Here is a 17,542-nt window from a genome sequence, read left to right as displayed (position 1 = left end):
AAATATTTGACAATTAGTTTTAAGATAAATAATGTGGATATAATGACTTAAGTGGTAACGGCAAATAATAGAACAGCTTGGTCTGGTAAGTAAATTGTGGCCTTTTAGAACCAGCACCTCTCTTCTTGGCATTCAGTTCACTATAATCTATTCTTAAAAGATAGCAGCTGGTGTAATATAGTGTGCACCGTCTCTTGCTTAACTTCGTCAGACATGGGGAGTCTCTATGGGGAGATCATTAGGAAATGCTGTCAGTGTGCCACTGGCCTGCCTGGAGTCACACTGCCACAAATTGTACAGTCACACAGACTTTTACAGATACTCTATGTGGCTGACGAGGCTAAATAAGAAAAAGCATTATGGTGTTCAGTAGTAATACATGAGAGCTCATTCAGTAGTGTGTATATCAGTGCTGCGTAACAACCGGCTGTAGTCATGAGTATTCATAAACATCTACTGAATTTGTGCAGTTTAGGGAAGGGACATCTTTAAGGATGTTATGTATTGTGCATGGCATGAATACTGTACTCAAATGTGATGTATGTGTGTGGACAGAATTACACAACATGTACAGTAGTTTTATTCCAAAAATAATGCAATCTTGTGACTTTTTGGGCACTTGGACTTGTATCTTCCTGCATTATTGGCAATCTGCTTTAGTTGTTGTCATGCTAATGCTTATGGTACAGAAAATACTGTAGACTGCAGTTTCGTTTTCTCCCGTCTTTAGCATGCTAGCAGCCTGGCTCTAGGGATGGCGAGTTACAGATTGACTGTCACAATCCGTTGGACAGAAACACCCCCCCCCACCCGACTGAAATATCTCAACAACTTTTAGATGGGTCGGCATGGATTTTGTACAGACATTAAAGCTCCCCAATGGCGTTGTTGATCTCTAGTTTTTCTCTACCACCACCATGGGGAGAGCCTGAAATATCTGTCTCTATATCTATAAATGCTGGATGGAACATCATGTACTTTGGCATACAGATATTCACATCTCCCTTTAGGATGAATTGTAAAAGCTTTAACATGTCATCAAGTGCCATCATTATATTTGTCCAATACTTTAGTTTATGACCTGCAAAGTATATGGCAATCCCATCAGCCTCATCTGTACTTTGTGTTTAGTGCTAATTAGCAAATATTAGCATGCTAATATGCTAAACTAGAGTGGAGACCATGGCAAACATTTACCTGATAAACTTTGGCATGGTATTATTGCCATTGTGAGTTTTAGCATGCTTACATTAGTATTAAGTCATGTCTGTATGTACAACCTCACAGAGTTGCCAGCATGGCTGGAGACTCTTAGGCTTAGGGATTCTTTGAAGTAAAAAGAAACATACTTTGATGGCGCCAACAGCAATACATTATTCATTGTATATCAGCTGCATTGCTCCAGGTGCATGTGCAATACCTCTGTTTGCAGTTTTAGAAATGTGTTTTAGTAGCACTAAATCAAGCACAGAATCTTAGTTTATAGAAGGAAAAGAGACATTGAAATGCATAGTTTACAAGAGTATATATTTTGTATGTCTTCACTTGAGAAATGTGGATATATTATCGACCGTATCATACTGTGCATATGCATATATGTCATCAATTAAAAGCAACATGGAGGAAACCATTCTTCCACTTTTTAATTGTCTAGAGGGCAGATTTTTCTTAATAATATTATTTACAAGGTCCAAAAACCTGTATACTTAGTTTGAAACTTTTCCATAGATAAAAAATAAAACGTGTAACAGAAGTGATTTCATGTCTGTGGAACTAGTGTGGACAGCAACGAAGAAAGTCTTTTCTGGTGTAGACTGAAGTTTAGAGAGACAGCCAAACGGTGGCATTCCCTTTGTACCCCTATACACAAAGGGTTGTGTTATTTTGATGACACTGGGATCAAATCTGACCCTGCCACCATGTATTGCAAGAAGCTGAGAGCATTGCCTGTTTTCACCGTCCTGTTGCAACAGAACAAAGTTGCAGACGGTTTAACTGATTTTCCTTTTCATTAGTGTTTTGCATTCCATGAAGATGAAGTTGTGTGATATGCAAATTTCTTTCCCATTGGTTAAATGTTTAAGAATGAAAACATCTACGGTGCTCAAAGTGAAATTGATTAAAAAAAAAATGAATAATTTTGTGTCATGGTCCATATGTACAGCAAAAGGGAGTAAACAAATTTAACAGTAAGCTGTCAGATTAGAACACACTCCTGGCAGTTAATGAAGCTACAAGATGATTATTTTTTTTTGTTCCCACAGTTTCATATGCAGATGAGACTGCCGGCCTTTGAACGTGTCTACAGAGAGAAACATGGCAGGATTTCCTCTCTCTCAGCTTTGTAACCATATGTGTTCACTGCTCTAGCAAACACTTTTTCATGTGCATTTTACTCACTCTGGATTAATAAGTGTTGAATTCTGCTTTTGAGACGTTGGAAGAGTGCCTGGACCTCATGTCGTAAGGAGTTATGTATTCAGTCTTTATATTTTTGGGGGGATGGTTTTGGGTTGCCTTTCAGATGTGGAGGTTCTGTACATGTGCTGATCTGGATTTGAGAACCTGCACTGGGCGTTTTGGTTTCCAGTTTATTAAGTCTAGTTTGCCCTCTTTGTGAACGTCAGTGTGCTTTTTAAAAAGACATGCACATTTTATTATATACCCCTTTTTTGGTTAGTGCTTTAAGCATGTTTGTCTTACTGTAGACTGGGAATCAATGGGTTGCAGGTACAATGGGAGAGAAAATGTGTAAGTCTGTGTGGATCCCGGCTGTATTAGCTGCGTGCGCTGCCTAGTCGAGCATGATTTAACGCAGCCTTTGTGAATGTAGGACAGAACTCGTTACGGACAGCTCTTTGTCTTTTTCATTCTCACATCTCTACTTCTTTGTCTCACTCATTTGCTTTCGGTCTATGCCTCACGTTCCTTTCCCCCCATCTTTCTCACTTTGTATTCCTTTTTCCTCTGTCTTTCTTTCTCTCACTTTACCTTTCTGTGCCTATCTGTCCCTCCCTCCCTTTTTCTTCATCTTTATGGCTGCCACCTACATCAGCATTCTCCTGTCTTTTACACTCTTGGCAGTGCCTCTCATTTTGCTCCCCGCTCCTTCTCCCCTTTAAAGATCTGTCCATCTTTCTCCATCAACAATCCAATTCTGTCTTGTTTACCCTCCCCCTGATTTTCACACACACACACACACACACACACACACACACACACACACACACACACACACACACACACACACACACACACACACACACATCTTTCTCAAAAGTACATATGTATTTATAGACATAATTTAGCCACAATACACCAGCACAGAGAAAGGGGTTTCCACAGTGTGGAAATACTGAAGAACACTGGACAAAACATTGTAACTGTACAGTAACATCTGCACAGGAATGCATTGTTGGATTTGTGTTGTTTGCACTGCTATTGTCCAGCCTTTGTTTATTATTTTATTCATATGACATCATAGGATTAAAATTATCACATATTTCCATAGTATTTCATTTTTATATTGTATATATCAGTGTAGCAAGAGTGAAAGATGCATAGCAAGTCAATATATTTAAATTCCATCTCGTTATACTGGAGATATATGCCATTGTGTCAGATGACATCTAAAGATATTGTACTGTATGTGGTTGCGTGAGATGTTAAGATGTAGGCACAACTTAGCTGGGATAATTGGTGATCGCCTGCAGCACTGTCAGCCCAGCGAGACTGAAGAGCGGGGATGGGGGAGGAGGGGAGTGCATCCATGGGTAGATGGATGGATAGATGGAGGATGGGAGGATTACGGAGAGGAGAAGTGATGGCAAAACAAGGGGACACAAGATAAATGGAAGGTTTGTCACCACAGGGTGTGAGGGCAGAGAGACAGAGAGATGGATGAGTGTTGTTTCAGTGGTGATTGCAATAGACGAAGGATAACTGAGGATAGAAGTGGGCAGATGGATCAGGAGATGGATGAGAAGGAAAGGGGGGATTATAGATTGAGTTCAGCCTCGCAGATGTGATTTTAGGCTGAATGAATACTAGAAGAACTATGGGAATAATGGCTGAATGGAGAAATTGGAGTACTGTATGGATTGAAAGTTAGGGTCATGGAATGAGATCTGAATGGTTTGAATCATATTCAGGATATGACTTTTGCATGGAACATAAGAAACCTCTCTATCTATAACACTCTGTGCATTATTTTTCAGCCAATGTATGTCATTTCTTTATCATTTTGGGTTCTCTGAGCAGTTAAGAAAGAACTGAGTTTGTTGTCTGGCTGCCAGGCTGCGCTAAACCCTCTGCTGGGTCTGGCTTCTCCATCTGATCATCAGTAATGAAAGATGAGAACAACAATGCCATACTACAAACACATTTCATTATTTATTTTAGCAATTTCAGCATCTATAGTTTATCATTGTATTTTTTTCATTTACTAATTCATATTTCATTTAATTATTTATTTTGCTACTAGGCAAATTGAGTTGAGGATGCGCCAACACAAGGGCCGACGTTGACCAGAAACCTGGATAAGGTGTTTACAATAGTACTCTCATCAATCATCTCGATATAAGTCAGGTTGGTCAGAAGTAGTGTAAGAGATTTCTGGATTTCTAGAACCAGGATATGATGGTTGCATGTGCAAAGAAATTCCATTGAAACCATAAATATACAAAACATTTGGGCTGCAACTAACAATTGTTTTCATAGTTGATTAATCTGTTGATTTTTTTTCTCGATTAATCGATTAGTTGTTTGGTCTATAAAATGTCAGAAAAGGGTGAAACATGTGGATCAGTGTTTCCTAAAAGCCCAAGATGACGTCCTCAAATGACTTGTTTTGTCCCCAACCAGAGCTGTATAGTAACGAAGTAGGTCTACTTCACTACTCTACTTAAGTACTAAAAGGCTGTATCTATACTGTACTGGAGTATTATTTTTTTCTCTTACTTCCACTTTTACTTGAGTACATATTTGCGATGAATGAAATACTTTTACTCCGATTTTTTTATGTGCCGCATTGTTACTGTTGTGAATTCCTCACGCTACGGAGACTGTGTAGGTTACAGTGTGTGTATGTTAATTACGTAAGATATCCCCGAGATCGCATCGTGTTTCTTTTCATTACAGTTGCCCGTTCAGAAGTCAGAGACAATGTAAGTTTGTACTCTTTATATTTAGCCATTGTTGCTGCAGTTTAAGCTATTCCTGAATTGTTTCAGTCTGCAGTGAGTCTTGAATGTTAACCCTTTGACCCTGTGATGTGAAGCTGCTAGTTTATCTGTATTTTGCTAGCTTGCTAACTTTCCTGTAGCTACATCACACATGTTACTAGCTAGTGTGTGATACGTTTTTTGGAGCTTTAATCGTTACTGTGCTGGAGAGGATGTTCATTTTACTTGCACAGTGTGATACTTGTACATTTTATTTCAGTATTTGTTAATATTTGTTATTTTATATATAATATATTTAATATTTGTTAATTCCTTTAGCTACAGCCTTGGCTAAACATTTGACAGAATATAAACGATATGATATTCAAACTTTTGACTGCTTTCTTTAATAACTAAATAACACAAGACTTGTACTTTTACTTTCAGTACTTGAGTAGTACATTTTAAAATAAACTACTTGCAATACTTAAGTACAAAAAATGTTGAATACTTTAGTACTACATAAAGAGCACTTCTACTCAAGTCACTTTTTTGATAGAGCACTTGTACTTTTACTCAAGTATGGGTCTCTAGTACTTTATACACGTCTGTCCCCAACTTAAAGATATTCAGTTTACTGTCACAGAGGAGAGAAGAAACTAGAAAATATTCACATTTAAGAAGCTGGAATCAGAGAATTTTGACTTTTGTCTTAAAAAATTACTCAAACCGACAAAATAGTTGGCGATGAATTTAAGAGTTGACAACTAATCGATTAAATAATTAATCTTTGCAGCTCTACAAAACATTAAAACCAATGGTACAGTAGAATACAGATGTAAATAAGGATGTTGCTTTAATGAAATAAGTGATTATAAAAAATTTCCAAATTATAGATTAAAGGGAGTGTTGGCTGAGATAAGGGTTCCTTGAGTGAAAGAATAATGGCATATGAGCTGAGTGAAATGTTGTAATCATAGTAAAAGTGCAAAGTGACACAATGGGATGATGGAATAAGGGCTGGAATTCAATGTTGTAATAATGGAATAAATTATATAAATTGGATGTTGGAAAGATGAAATGAGAGCTGAATGTCATGTTGGGAAGATGAAATAAAGGCTGAAAGGAGTCCTGGGATTGACAGCTTTGTGACGTTTGGATTTAGGCTGCACTGAATTCAAGTGACAGAAGAAAAGACCTGGAGGTAAGAGATGGGCAGCGAAGTCGGGGGGGAGAGGAGGAGAAGTTGGGGGAGGGTAGGAGTAGGCAGAGAAGAGGAAAAGGATGACAGAAGTTGAGGAATACGAATGAAAATGTGGACGACTGATAGTATCATCAATTAAAAGCACTGTACAGGATGATGAACTGCTGCTCACTGATAAAATCATAAAACTACAAAGTATTTTGTTCCACCAGTGTCGTGCAAGTGTGTCAAGGGAAGAGCTGGATTCCCCTCGACAATACTTTGTTTCAGTGTCAGGGCTCCTTTGATGTTCCTCTGTGTTTGCCTGCCTGTCAGACTCCACTGCAGCATATGTCAAACTCGAACTGGTCATGGTGGTGGTGCTGCCATCAGAAACTGGCGTAGTAATGTGAGGAAGCTTTCTGCCTTCTCCCTTGAGGGACTTATGGGATAGCGAACGAGCGGCTGGTGGGCTTGTGGTTGATGGTGACAAGGGTATTACAGTAGCTTGCACAACACAGAGATACACACATGATCGCGGCGGCATCTGCCATTTAATATGATTACCCATGTGTGCTGATAAGGATCTGAGTTCCAACACCTGCATGCAACGGGTTGCTTTATTCATAATATTTGGTTAGTTTTTTATTTGATTATTTTTTATTTCTGTGTCATGCAAAAGATTTAGCCCATCTCAAACAGGATTTACAAGACACAGTTGTAGCTAAAGTAAGGCATCTTCCAGTAAAATGTATTCAAATCCAAAAGAAAACCAACCAGTTTCTTTTTTGTTAGCTCCACTGCCATGGATGCAAGAGTGCAGCCTAAACTTGCAGATGCAAATTGTTGATCAGAACTATCTGAACTTGAATGAAATCGCACGTCACGTATTTGCTCCCGTTTCTTTTGCCATGTGCCTTTTTTAAATGTTATCATCTGAGTTATCAGTATTCAGAAAGCCTTACTCATCCCTGAGTTGCTCAAGAAACAGAACAGCATGGTGAATGACATGACATACATCCACAAGGGGCAGGAAGTCTTTTTTTGATTCCATCATCTCCTGAAATATGAATTGACTGGATTCATTGCAGAAAGAGTCGCCATTCATGTTTTTAGATCCTGTTCAATTAGAAGCTGCTACATGGCTTCTTTCACAACACTCTCTCACTCAGTCCTCTCCTCCTGCATCGCTCGCTCTCTCTCCTCCATCTTCCTCTCCAGCCCCCTCTCCATCACCCCATCATCTCAACGTGGTGATGCTGTCATGACAACTAAAGTGCTTCCTGAGTGCTTGTTGGGTAAACTGACTTTCCCAGAAGTGCTTCCTCCCTTTTACCCTTCCCCCTGCTAACATGCACACACATTCACATGTTTTTTTTTAATATACTTGTGAGGACCCTAATTGCCACAGAACCAACATAACTAGGTGACTAACTCCATTTGCCCTTAACAAAACCTAATTTTAACCCTATACCCCTAAAACCAAGTCTAAACCCCTTAAACACCTCTTTGAAGAAATGTGGGCCAGCCTCAATGTCCTCGCAAAGATATGTGTACACACAGACACACACATTCCTGCAGTCCGTGAAATATTAATACAATGCTTCATTCAGCACAGCCAGCTTCTTTCCATGAAAGCCTGGTCGTCTCCAGAGTCCCAGTCAGCCGTGGCTTGTTGGACTGGTTAGACTGGTAGTTGTGAACAGTCCTGATGCATTTAGGTCAGTCGAGGAGTTTCCCAAACGATACAGTTTACAAAACAGTTCACAGCAGTTACACATTGTTGACTTTGTTTCCCTTGCAGAGATAATGATGAAGTTGAAATACATGCACACTTAGATTGAGATGCAGAAGACTTTATGTACCTGAATGACTTATTTAATTCTGCAGATATGCAGTTTAGCAAAACTGCCCGTATATACATTTATCATATATACATTTTGTAGCCCTGGCACACTCCTCACTTCAGGAAAAAGTGGTACGAATTTGTGAACGCCTATACATTTACCAATTCCAACTTTGATGTTGTGAAACATAAAGACATGAATCCATGGCTGTACATTTCTAATTCAGATGCTGGAAAGAAGAAAAAAAAAATCTTTTTGTAATACAAAAATGTCTGTAAATGTCTCTAAATTACCTGATCATTTCTACGATTTATACACTCGCCACATATGCAAACTTAGAAATATGCATCCCGAAACACAAATGTTCTGCATAGGTATTTGTATTTAAATGGGACAAAAAAATGTCATTCCATTCACAACCAATTTCATGCACACGCATTTCTCACATATGGCTGACTTGACCCCCACCTCCATCACATGTCTCAGGAGTGTTGTAGATCCTGACCTTTGTACACCTAATCTGTGAGTGCTTGCAGTTTGTGTTTGCAGTTGTTGGCCCTTTGCTGGGGAGTACATTCATCAAGTAAATGAAAATGCTGAAATGGTAATAGTATGTAGTCCGGTGTCATTGTTATTCAGCATAACTTGACACTTGATTCAGCTTATGATGTATTGCTAATGTTTAAACTCCCCCACTAGACTATGACCGGAGCAATACATTGATTTATGTTCGATAGCCATTGTGACCTGCTCAACCTCTTGCTTTTTGCTTGTGGCCTGAGAATAAGTAGGTGCTGAACAATGACCTCCTCTGCCACCCAGCAGACAGGAAAACCCCATTGACTGGATTGTATATTGTTACGTTATTATCATCTGGGTTTGTTGGTGTTCACACACATTTATACACAAATATGAGCATGCATCGGGCCATGCACATATTGCACACATGCAGCGGCGGGCACACAAACACAGAAGTTCAACAATAATGCATGAAGGTATGACAGCATCATTCATGAACACACACGCTGTGTTTATGTTCCTTGAGGCCAGTAGCTCGCTGCTGGACAAATGCAGGAAGAGGATATTTACTGTGTTTCCTTGCCTGGTTTATTGGTTCACAATACTATCTGTTTACAACTTAGGCTTTGTATTGAAACTCAACCTTACCATTTTTTGTGCTTCTGCTGTCAACGTTTACTTTCATGTCAATCCTGCTGAATGTGTGCACAGTTGGAAGAGTGAAGAAAGTATAAATGAAGCAAATAATGTGAGCCATTTGGCTTTTTGTTCTCATTTGGTCTGACTGTAAAGTTCTGTTAGATATTCAGTGGTTTAAGTATAGTAGTGTAATTAACAGTGTTGTAGTCAAGACCACCCACACCGAGACCAAGTCACTACCAAGAGCAGACTGTATCGAGACCGAGACAAGACCAAGACCAAGGCCGGGTGAGACTGAGTCAAGACCGAGACCAGACCAAACCACTGAAACTTACAGTATATACACAACTAGCTAATATTTATAGCTAACATTTGTTAAATCCCTTTGGGTGACGGGTGAAGAGATTTCTGGAGAGTTTTGGTACAGAGGCAGATTAATAACTTTAGCTAGCTAGCTTCACTAGCGTCACTTACACTAACCTTTCTGTAGGCTTCCTTACTTAGTGCATACAAAAAATGCATTACATTGCAGAATTTACACACTGCGGTGTAATTTTAAATGTTGTTTTGCAAATAAACTCTTTTAAAAAATTATAATGAATAAAATGTTATTACTGGCGATTTGGCTGACATCTTCCAGCCAGCCAGAACTTCTTCTCCTGTCACCTACATTTACTTTGGGAGTGCGCGTTAAGGGGGGCGGGGAACAGGGGTTAACACATTTCAAACTAGAAATGAGTCAAGTTATTGGTTGCATTTGAAGCAGGTAGTTTTACATCCAATCACAGTAATGATGTTAACACATAAATCAGACAATACACAGGCAATGTAGTGGTTTTGACCCATCTTGAAATAAAATCTCCAGTCCTCTAAATCCGAGACACCGAGTACAAATGCGGTCAATTCCGAGACGAGACCTTCAAAAAGTGGGTCCAATTTGTTTTTTTTTGTCCATTTTATGCTACTTTTATACTTCTTTTTTTTCCCCATACGTTATTAAATTAGGGATAAACATAGTAACTGCCTCCCTTTCCATTTTCATAAAGAACAGTATCCCCTAACAAATCTGATACAAAAATATTGTACTTTTTACACCCCATTTTTTTTGGGACAACTACTGTATAACTGCACTTACTCGGCAGATTTTTCTTGCACAACCTATGCTAAGCTTATGATCTAACGCTTGCTGGGATTAATTTGTACACATTGGACCTTAAAAGCACATTTCACATAATTTGGCCAACTAACCAACTGGCGCTTCATGTCTTCAAAAGGTTTGTAAATATTGGCCCTTGATCCTGTGATTTTTATTATTTGTGTTTTAGTAATGTATTTTAATACATTACGCACATATTTGAATCCTTGCTGTGTCTACGCCCATATAAATGAATTTAAATCCATGGTTCTGTTGATACACAGTATGGGGCCCTTAACTTTAACTTCTGTTTATACTGCCTTAATCACTTACTCCCTCTAATCCCACCAAACAACAGCCAGTCATATAAATCAACATGTTTACAATGAAATGTTTCCAATTAAAGAGGACGCTCGTTAAGAAGCATCAACGGACACCACTGGATCCTTAATTGCCTGGGATGCCAGTGTGTGATGCATATTAATTACGTATTAACCTCACAGACACACACACACATATGCATACAGGCACATTAGTGTGTGTTGCATATTAATTACCTATTACCCTTTGTGCTTTGCATTAAGAGCTGCGTGGCATCAGAAAGACAGCTTGCCCAAGGGCAACACACACACACACACACACACACACACACACACACAAATACCACCATCGCTATCTATTCACATTGCATCAACAATGAGGGATGAGCCATTTCAGTCAGCCAGCCATGACCATAACTAATCTCAACACAGCAAGTGTGTGCGTGCCTGTGTGTGCTCGGATATGAAGATGTATGTGTGAGTGGGTGTGTCCCTTTTAAGACATTTTAACAAGTAAAGCACCTGATCCAAAGATGTAACACCTGCCTGTCCTTGCATCTGGGGATGTTTTATTGTTGGACATCGAACGAAGATGAATAATGAAGGGGTGATTAAATTAAATGGAGAAAATAGTCACTGAAAAGTTGATTAAGAAAGATTGATGGAGTTTTACATATAAATATACATTGTTAAGCAAGTAAAACTGTGTGGGCTTGAAAATTGAGCTGTATTGTGGTGGTATGGTTAAGACTCTGGACATCTTGACCATATTATAGGTAATGTTAAACATGCTCACATCTGGGTTTAGCATGTTAGCATACAAACATTTGCTAATGAAGCACAAACTACAGCTGAGGCTGATGGGAAAAGCATAAGCTTTGCAGGTATTTGGTCAGGGACAAAAACATTTAGACAAAAACATTTAGGTCCCTATCCTGCACCCGGCGCAGAGCAGGGCAAAGCCCGACGTGGTGTCTTTGCTAGTTTAAGACCGACACAGTTGTCAATTTCCCGTCCAGCGCCCGCGTCGTTTAAATAGCAAATGCACCTGCTCCCATCTTTGCACCCATGGGCATGCTGGTCTTACAGGGAGGTGTGTTCAGGTGCATTCTTGGCATATTGCTATCTTGAAGCAGCTGAAAGTGATCGCGCCATTGACCAACAAAAACCTGGTTAAAAGTCAATAACGCAGCATTTCATTGTTATTTTAACAGCGCATTAGTAAAATGTGCCTTGACTCGTGCATAGCGTGCACACACTATGCTTGTTACACGTGAGCATGCAGCAGCACACAAAGATTAAAATATTACAATGTGAAATAGTATGATATGATCTGCTCGCGCACTTTCACCTCAGATCAGAGGTCAGATCAGTTTCTTCTCCTGAAAATCTCTCCTTCCTGCTTAGCAAATCCGCCATCATAATAGCAATGCGCCAAGGTCGGACGCGCCTGGCTTTAAAAGAGAATGGGAGATGACACTGATTGGTTTATTGCATGTTACGCCCAAAACACACCTTTGATAATATCAGACACTAAGTACAACCCTTTTGAACTCCCCTTTTGTCTGCCGTTAAACTAGCAAAAGTGGATTCGTACACGCCCTAAACGCACCTGCGCCAGTCGCTTTACGCAGTTCGCTTAGATCGTTAAAATAGGGCCCTAAAACAGGATGATGGCTCTATAGATGAAATGTTATGGGATCACCAAAATCAATAGGAGCAGTGGTGGTCTAAAGGTTAAAGAAGCAAGCTTGGGACCAGGAGGTCACCAGTTCAATCCCAGGTAGGATCAAATCAGGCTGGGGAAAGCGATCATTACCACCACTAGGTTGCCCTTGAGCAAGGCCCTTAACTGCTCCAGTGGAGCACAGCAGTTCAGACTGTGGTTGTACTGGGTAGCTTCCAGGTATGAATGTGTAACTGTCATTGCAAATGAGAAATTGTTCTCAATCGACTGACCTGGATAAATGAAGGTTAAATCAAATAAAATAAAGAAATACCATCCATATAGCCACACTTCTCTTGTCAAAAATGATTTCTTCAAATGACTGTATGTGCATTGGAGTACATACAGTAGATCTGTCATTGATAGTAACAGCCTTCATTTCAACGTGGTAGTAGACTTTGTGTACTTTTGCAATCGCTAAGTCAATGCAGTAATCCAGTTGCCATTTAAGTGGCATTTAGTCGATCGCTCTTGTCCTGACAGCCACACCATGGACTTTAAGACTGCCCTTCAGCTGTGGTTTGCTCTCACATTCCACACTGAACATGCATGTTCTTATTCTTTGTGGCATTTTAATCACTTTATCCCAGTTTCAGCCTTCAGATGGCTGCCCTGACCTTCATGCCCTCTTTCGGCTGCGTGTGATAAATCCTTAGACACATAATTAAGCAAAAACAGTCAAAAATGGAGCATTATATATCTATCTGCACTCATGCCATCATGTCATGTTTAGCAACACAAGCTAGAAGTTAATTTCCACCCATGTTCAATGTTCACTGTTCCTGTAGAGCATGTATAATCTATTTACCCTAAATGGAAATGAGCTAGAATTAATGATAATAAATACCTTAACATCTAAACTGTTGTTGCGTATTAGTCAACTGAAATTGACTTTAAGTGGCATGCATTTTTTTTCACATCAATTTGCACATTTTAATTCCAAATTTTTACATCATTCTCATAATCATATGCAACTTCCAGGGGAAATAAATCCATTATTTTAATTTAATCAAAACATGTCATATTATATAATCTCCACATTACACTACATTATCAGCAAATGTCTACATCTATCTTGCTGCTGGCTGTCTCTTTTTATCTATTTTACAGTAACATATTTCAGCAAACCAGGGCAGTTTTATTTTTTTTCAATTCCATAGTCGAAGGGTCTTGCATCTCTTTTCCAAGACAAATCCAGGATGATATGGTTAATATTGTCTGATATATATTCCAGGTATGTGTGGAATAAATAGAAAAACTAAGTACTTACTATACTCTGTCACAGCAACAGACAAAACGATTTACAACAACTCAAAACTTCATCAACAGGAAATCCAAGTAAGTAGCCACCATAGTACCCCACTGCCCACACTGTTTGATTGGCAGGTGATTTTTGGGAAGTGCAGCACAGGCACACCAGGAGGCTAGAGCTAAGCACCAAAAATAAATGCATAACATAGCTGGCATAATATCGGAACATACTATCTGAAATTATTAATATGTTCGAAGGGGTATTTTGTCAGTACTTTTATCATGCTGCTTTTTATCTTCTCCTTTTCACACGTGTGTGTGTGTGTGTGTGTGTGTGTGTGTGTGTGTGTGTGTGTGTGTGTGTGTGTGTGTGTGTGTGTGTGTGTGTGTGTGTGTGTGTGTGTGTGTGTGTGTGTGTGTGTGTGTGTGTGTGTGTGTGTGTGTGTGTGAGTGAAATGAGCTGCCACCCATATTTTATTGATTTGGCCATGGGGGGTTTGGCAGATACAGTGAAGGAGAGCTAGACACCAGACTATGGCAATAAATCTGTATGCAACCATAAATGTTTGCGGGCTAAAGCAGACAAAGGATCAGGTGTGTCCTACTGCCCTGAATGCCGCAGCCTTCTTTTCCCTCTCACACGCGCTCACACACACACAAACACAAACACACACACACACACACGTAGAAGGTGATAAGGTTATGCATTATCATAGAATGAAACCGAGCAAAATTAAGTAAATGGAATTGCAATACAAAACATAACATTTAATAAGTATGGATCCATTTTTTTCTGCATGTATCCCTTTTATCCCCACATGTAATGGCAGCAAAACTAAAGCCTTTAGACCATCCTTTCACATCTGAATGAAATAACCCCTAAAGGCATACCGTACATTACTGTCTGTGCTCTGTTGAGCATGAATTATGTCATCTGCTCATTCAAAACTAGGCCAGCTTCATGAATGCCTAAAAAGCAATATCTTGAGCTACATGCCAGGCACATGCACAAGTTCTTGTGTGTTATGTGTGTGTGTGGGTGAGTCAGAGGTGAGACACAGAGCGATCCAGGGCAGAGGGAGAATTTTTCAGGCCTAATGTTCCATGACAATAGACCAAGGTTCCTTCAAGGGGAATCGCAGCCATTGCCGCATAACGCCTGGAAAGAAAATCTAGCCCTTAACTCCTCCTTTGTCTCATCCTCTCTCCTCTTTTTTTTTTTTTTCCCCCTCTTAAGCTTTCTTCTTCCTTTTCCTCTATTCCCGTCATTCCCTTTTGCCATCTTATTTCCTTTTTACCTTTCAGTACTTTCTCCTCTCCTGTTCTTTATCCTCCTGTCCTTTTTACCTGAAGTTTAATTATGTAGTTGTTAATCCCAGTTGCAGCCTGAATGGTCTTTATAGCAACCACATTTAGAAACATCTAACCTTTAAATTGTCGGACGGAAACATCTCCTCTCTTTTGTCCTTTTACTCCTCTGTCTCTGTCTCTGCTCTCCTCTCCTCGACAATAAATAAAACAGAAATTTGTCATTGACTACACACAGTGATCTATGGAACTCTCACTATCAAAAGTCGAATATCATATTATTATTTCATCCTCTATTGCATGTGTCTATTTGTATCTGTCTGGGAGGAACAGCAAAAATCTGGAAGAAAACGATGCAGTGATAAATCAGTGTTTGGTTGGCTTGGGGGCGCAGCCGCGGCAACAGAGGTTGATGATGTATGCTTGGGTGTTAACGTTCTCAGTGTGTCACCCTGCTGTCTACCTGCCCCACTTTGATCAACTGTCTGAGCGTAGGTTTGTGTGTGAAGAAGAGTGGGTCTGTTTCTGTGCTTGTTGTATTTGTTTGTATATGTTTCACCATATGGTGCTGGGTGGGTACAATATTGTGCGGCAGATGCACGCAATTCTGAGATGGTCAATAAATTGAAGACTGATCATCAACAAAAAAAAAATCCTCTTTTTTTTGGTTAAGATAATAAAAGGTGAAGAAGAGAGCGGAGTTGCACAGGTTGAAAAATGCCTCGTGGGAAATAAGAAGAAATCAGACCTTTTTAAATGGAACAAAGGAAAAAAATACAAATGTGACATCAAAAACTGGGTTCTTTTTAATTTCAACTCTGCAACTACAGTCGTATATCTGATGAGGAACCTCAAATCAACCGCAACCACCCAGGGAAATTGTTCCACCGTTTTGATGCTGACCTCCTTTTTTTTTTTTTTTTTTTTTCAAAAGGAACTAACCATGCTGTCCTGCTTTTCCTCTCCCCTACTTTTTTTTAACCTCTCTCCCTATGACCCCCTTCCCTTTCCTATGTGGACGTCTCCTCTTATCATCTCATCTCTTCTTTATCCAACTCCAAACACCCCATGACATCCGCCCCCTCCCCTCCCTGTCTTTTCAGTCTGCAAAGTGGGGTTTTACCGCTCGCTGCTGGAGTCTTTGGCCTGCAGTAAATGTCCACCCCACAGTGTGGCCAGGCAGACAGGAGCCACTGCTTGCAGTTGTGAGGATGGATACTATAAGATCGACTCCGACCCTCCCAATATGGCCTGCACACGTGAGAATAGAACACATTTTATATTTGCACATGCTTACTTCTGATTATACTTCTAATGTTCAAAATGTTTGTACTTGTATTCTTGGATATCATGTTGCTGTAATTGGATGACATTTTAAAAGTCAACGTTTTACTTTTTTTTTTTTTTTTTTTGTTGTATGACATTACTGGATCTATTTGTTTTTGTTCAGGCCCTCCTTCTGCTCCACGTAACGCCATCTCCAATGTCAACGAGACCAGCGTCTTCCTGGAGTGGTCCGTTCCCATGGAAACGGGTGGCAGGAAGGACGTGCGCTACAACATCCTGTGCAGACAGGTCCTGCCAGACGGAAGGGGCTTGGAAGAATGCGGCCCCAACGTACGTTTTTTGCCACGTCGTGTCGGACTGTCAAACACCTCGGTCATGGTGGCCGACCTGCAGTCGCACACCAACTACAGCTTCCTGCTGGAGGCTGTCAACGGGGTGTCAGAGCTGGCCAAGGACCACGCCAAGCAGTATGTGTCACTCAATGTGACAACCAATCAGGCAGGTATGTCACGCCAGATCTGTCACAACAGTCAATACTTTCTTTTTTGCCAATCACAGCCTCCCCATGAGTTCTCCAATCAGCACCACAGCTGTCCTGTTCTCCCCCCCCAGTATTCAAACTTGTTTTGAATTTTCCAACACAAATCATCACCATTTTGTGGTTTATTAGTTGCTTATTTTTATACCTCCTTATTGAGACTTGCACAGACCAACCTGTTTGTCGGATTCCTGGCGAGGATCTGGATTCGATAACAAAGATGCCAGATGATCAAATTATCACAGTATTTGTCCAACAAATCTGTCGCTGTATTCATTTTTTTTCTCATTCACCATCCCTGCAGTGAATGAGGGAACATTGCACAGTGGAAAGCTTTATGTTTTTGCATTTGCATCCAGATTTGTCATTGAAAAAGCAGCTTGGTATCCCTCAATTAGGCACTACATTTCACCAACAGGATTTGCAGGAATCAGGGACTTAATGAATCTCTTGATTTGAAGGCTTTGTGCGCGTGGGGTGTCTTGTGCGGAAGCAGGTGTTATTCTGCATGCCAATCAAACTTGATGAATCAGGCGGATGTAAGGCAAGTTTACATGTTGTTTTTAGGCTGGGAAGTACTCTTATTGGTCAACTCTGAGCAAAAAAGAAAACCTTGGATGGTATAAT

The 17,542-nt window shown here is 40.0% G+C and overlaps 1 protein-coding gene across 1 annotated transcript in view; it reads left to right on the top strand.

Annotated features, from left to right (window-relative positions):
- Window positions 1-17,542, top strand: part of epha5 (EPH receptor A5) — a 72,723-nt gene that overhangs the window by 22,801 nt on the left and 32,380 nt on the right. The window contains exons 4-5 of the mRNA XM_028601013.1: window positions 16,194-16,349; window positions 16,541-16,879. Coding sequence (XP_028456814.1) covers window positions 16,194-16,349; window positions 16,541-16,879 — 495 coding nt within the window. The remainder of the gene's footprint in view (window positions 1-16,193; window positions 16,350-16,540; window positions 16,880-17,542) is intronic.

The sequence above is a fragment of the Perca flavescens genome, chromosome 16 (assembly GCF_004354835.1).
Source record: "Perca flavescens isolate YP-PL-M2 chromosome 16, PFLA_1.0, whole genome shotgun sequence".
NCBI classification, from domain to species: domain Eukaryota; kingdom Metazoa; phylum Chordata; class Actinopteri; order Perciformes; family Percidae; genus Perca; species Perca flavescens.
The sequence above is the reverse complement of the archived record's forward strand: the minus strand, read 5'-3'. Positions and strand labels throughout refer to the sequence as shown.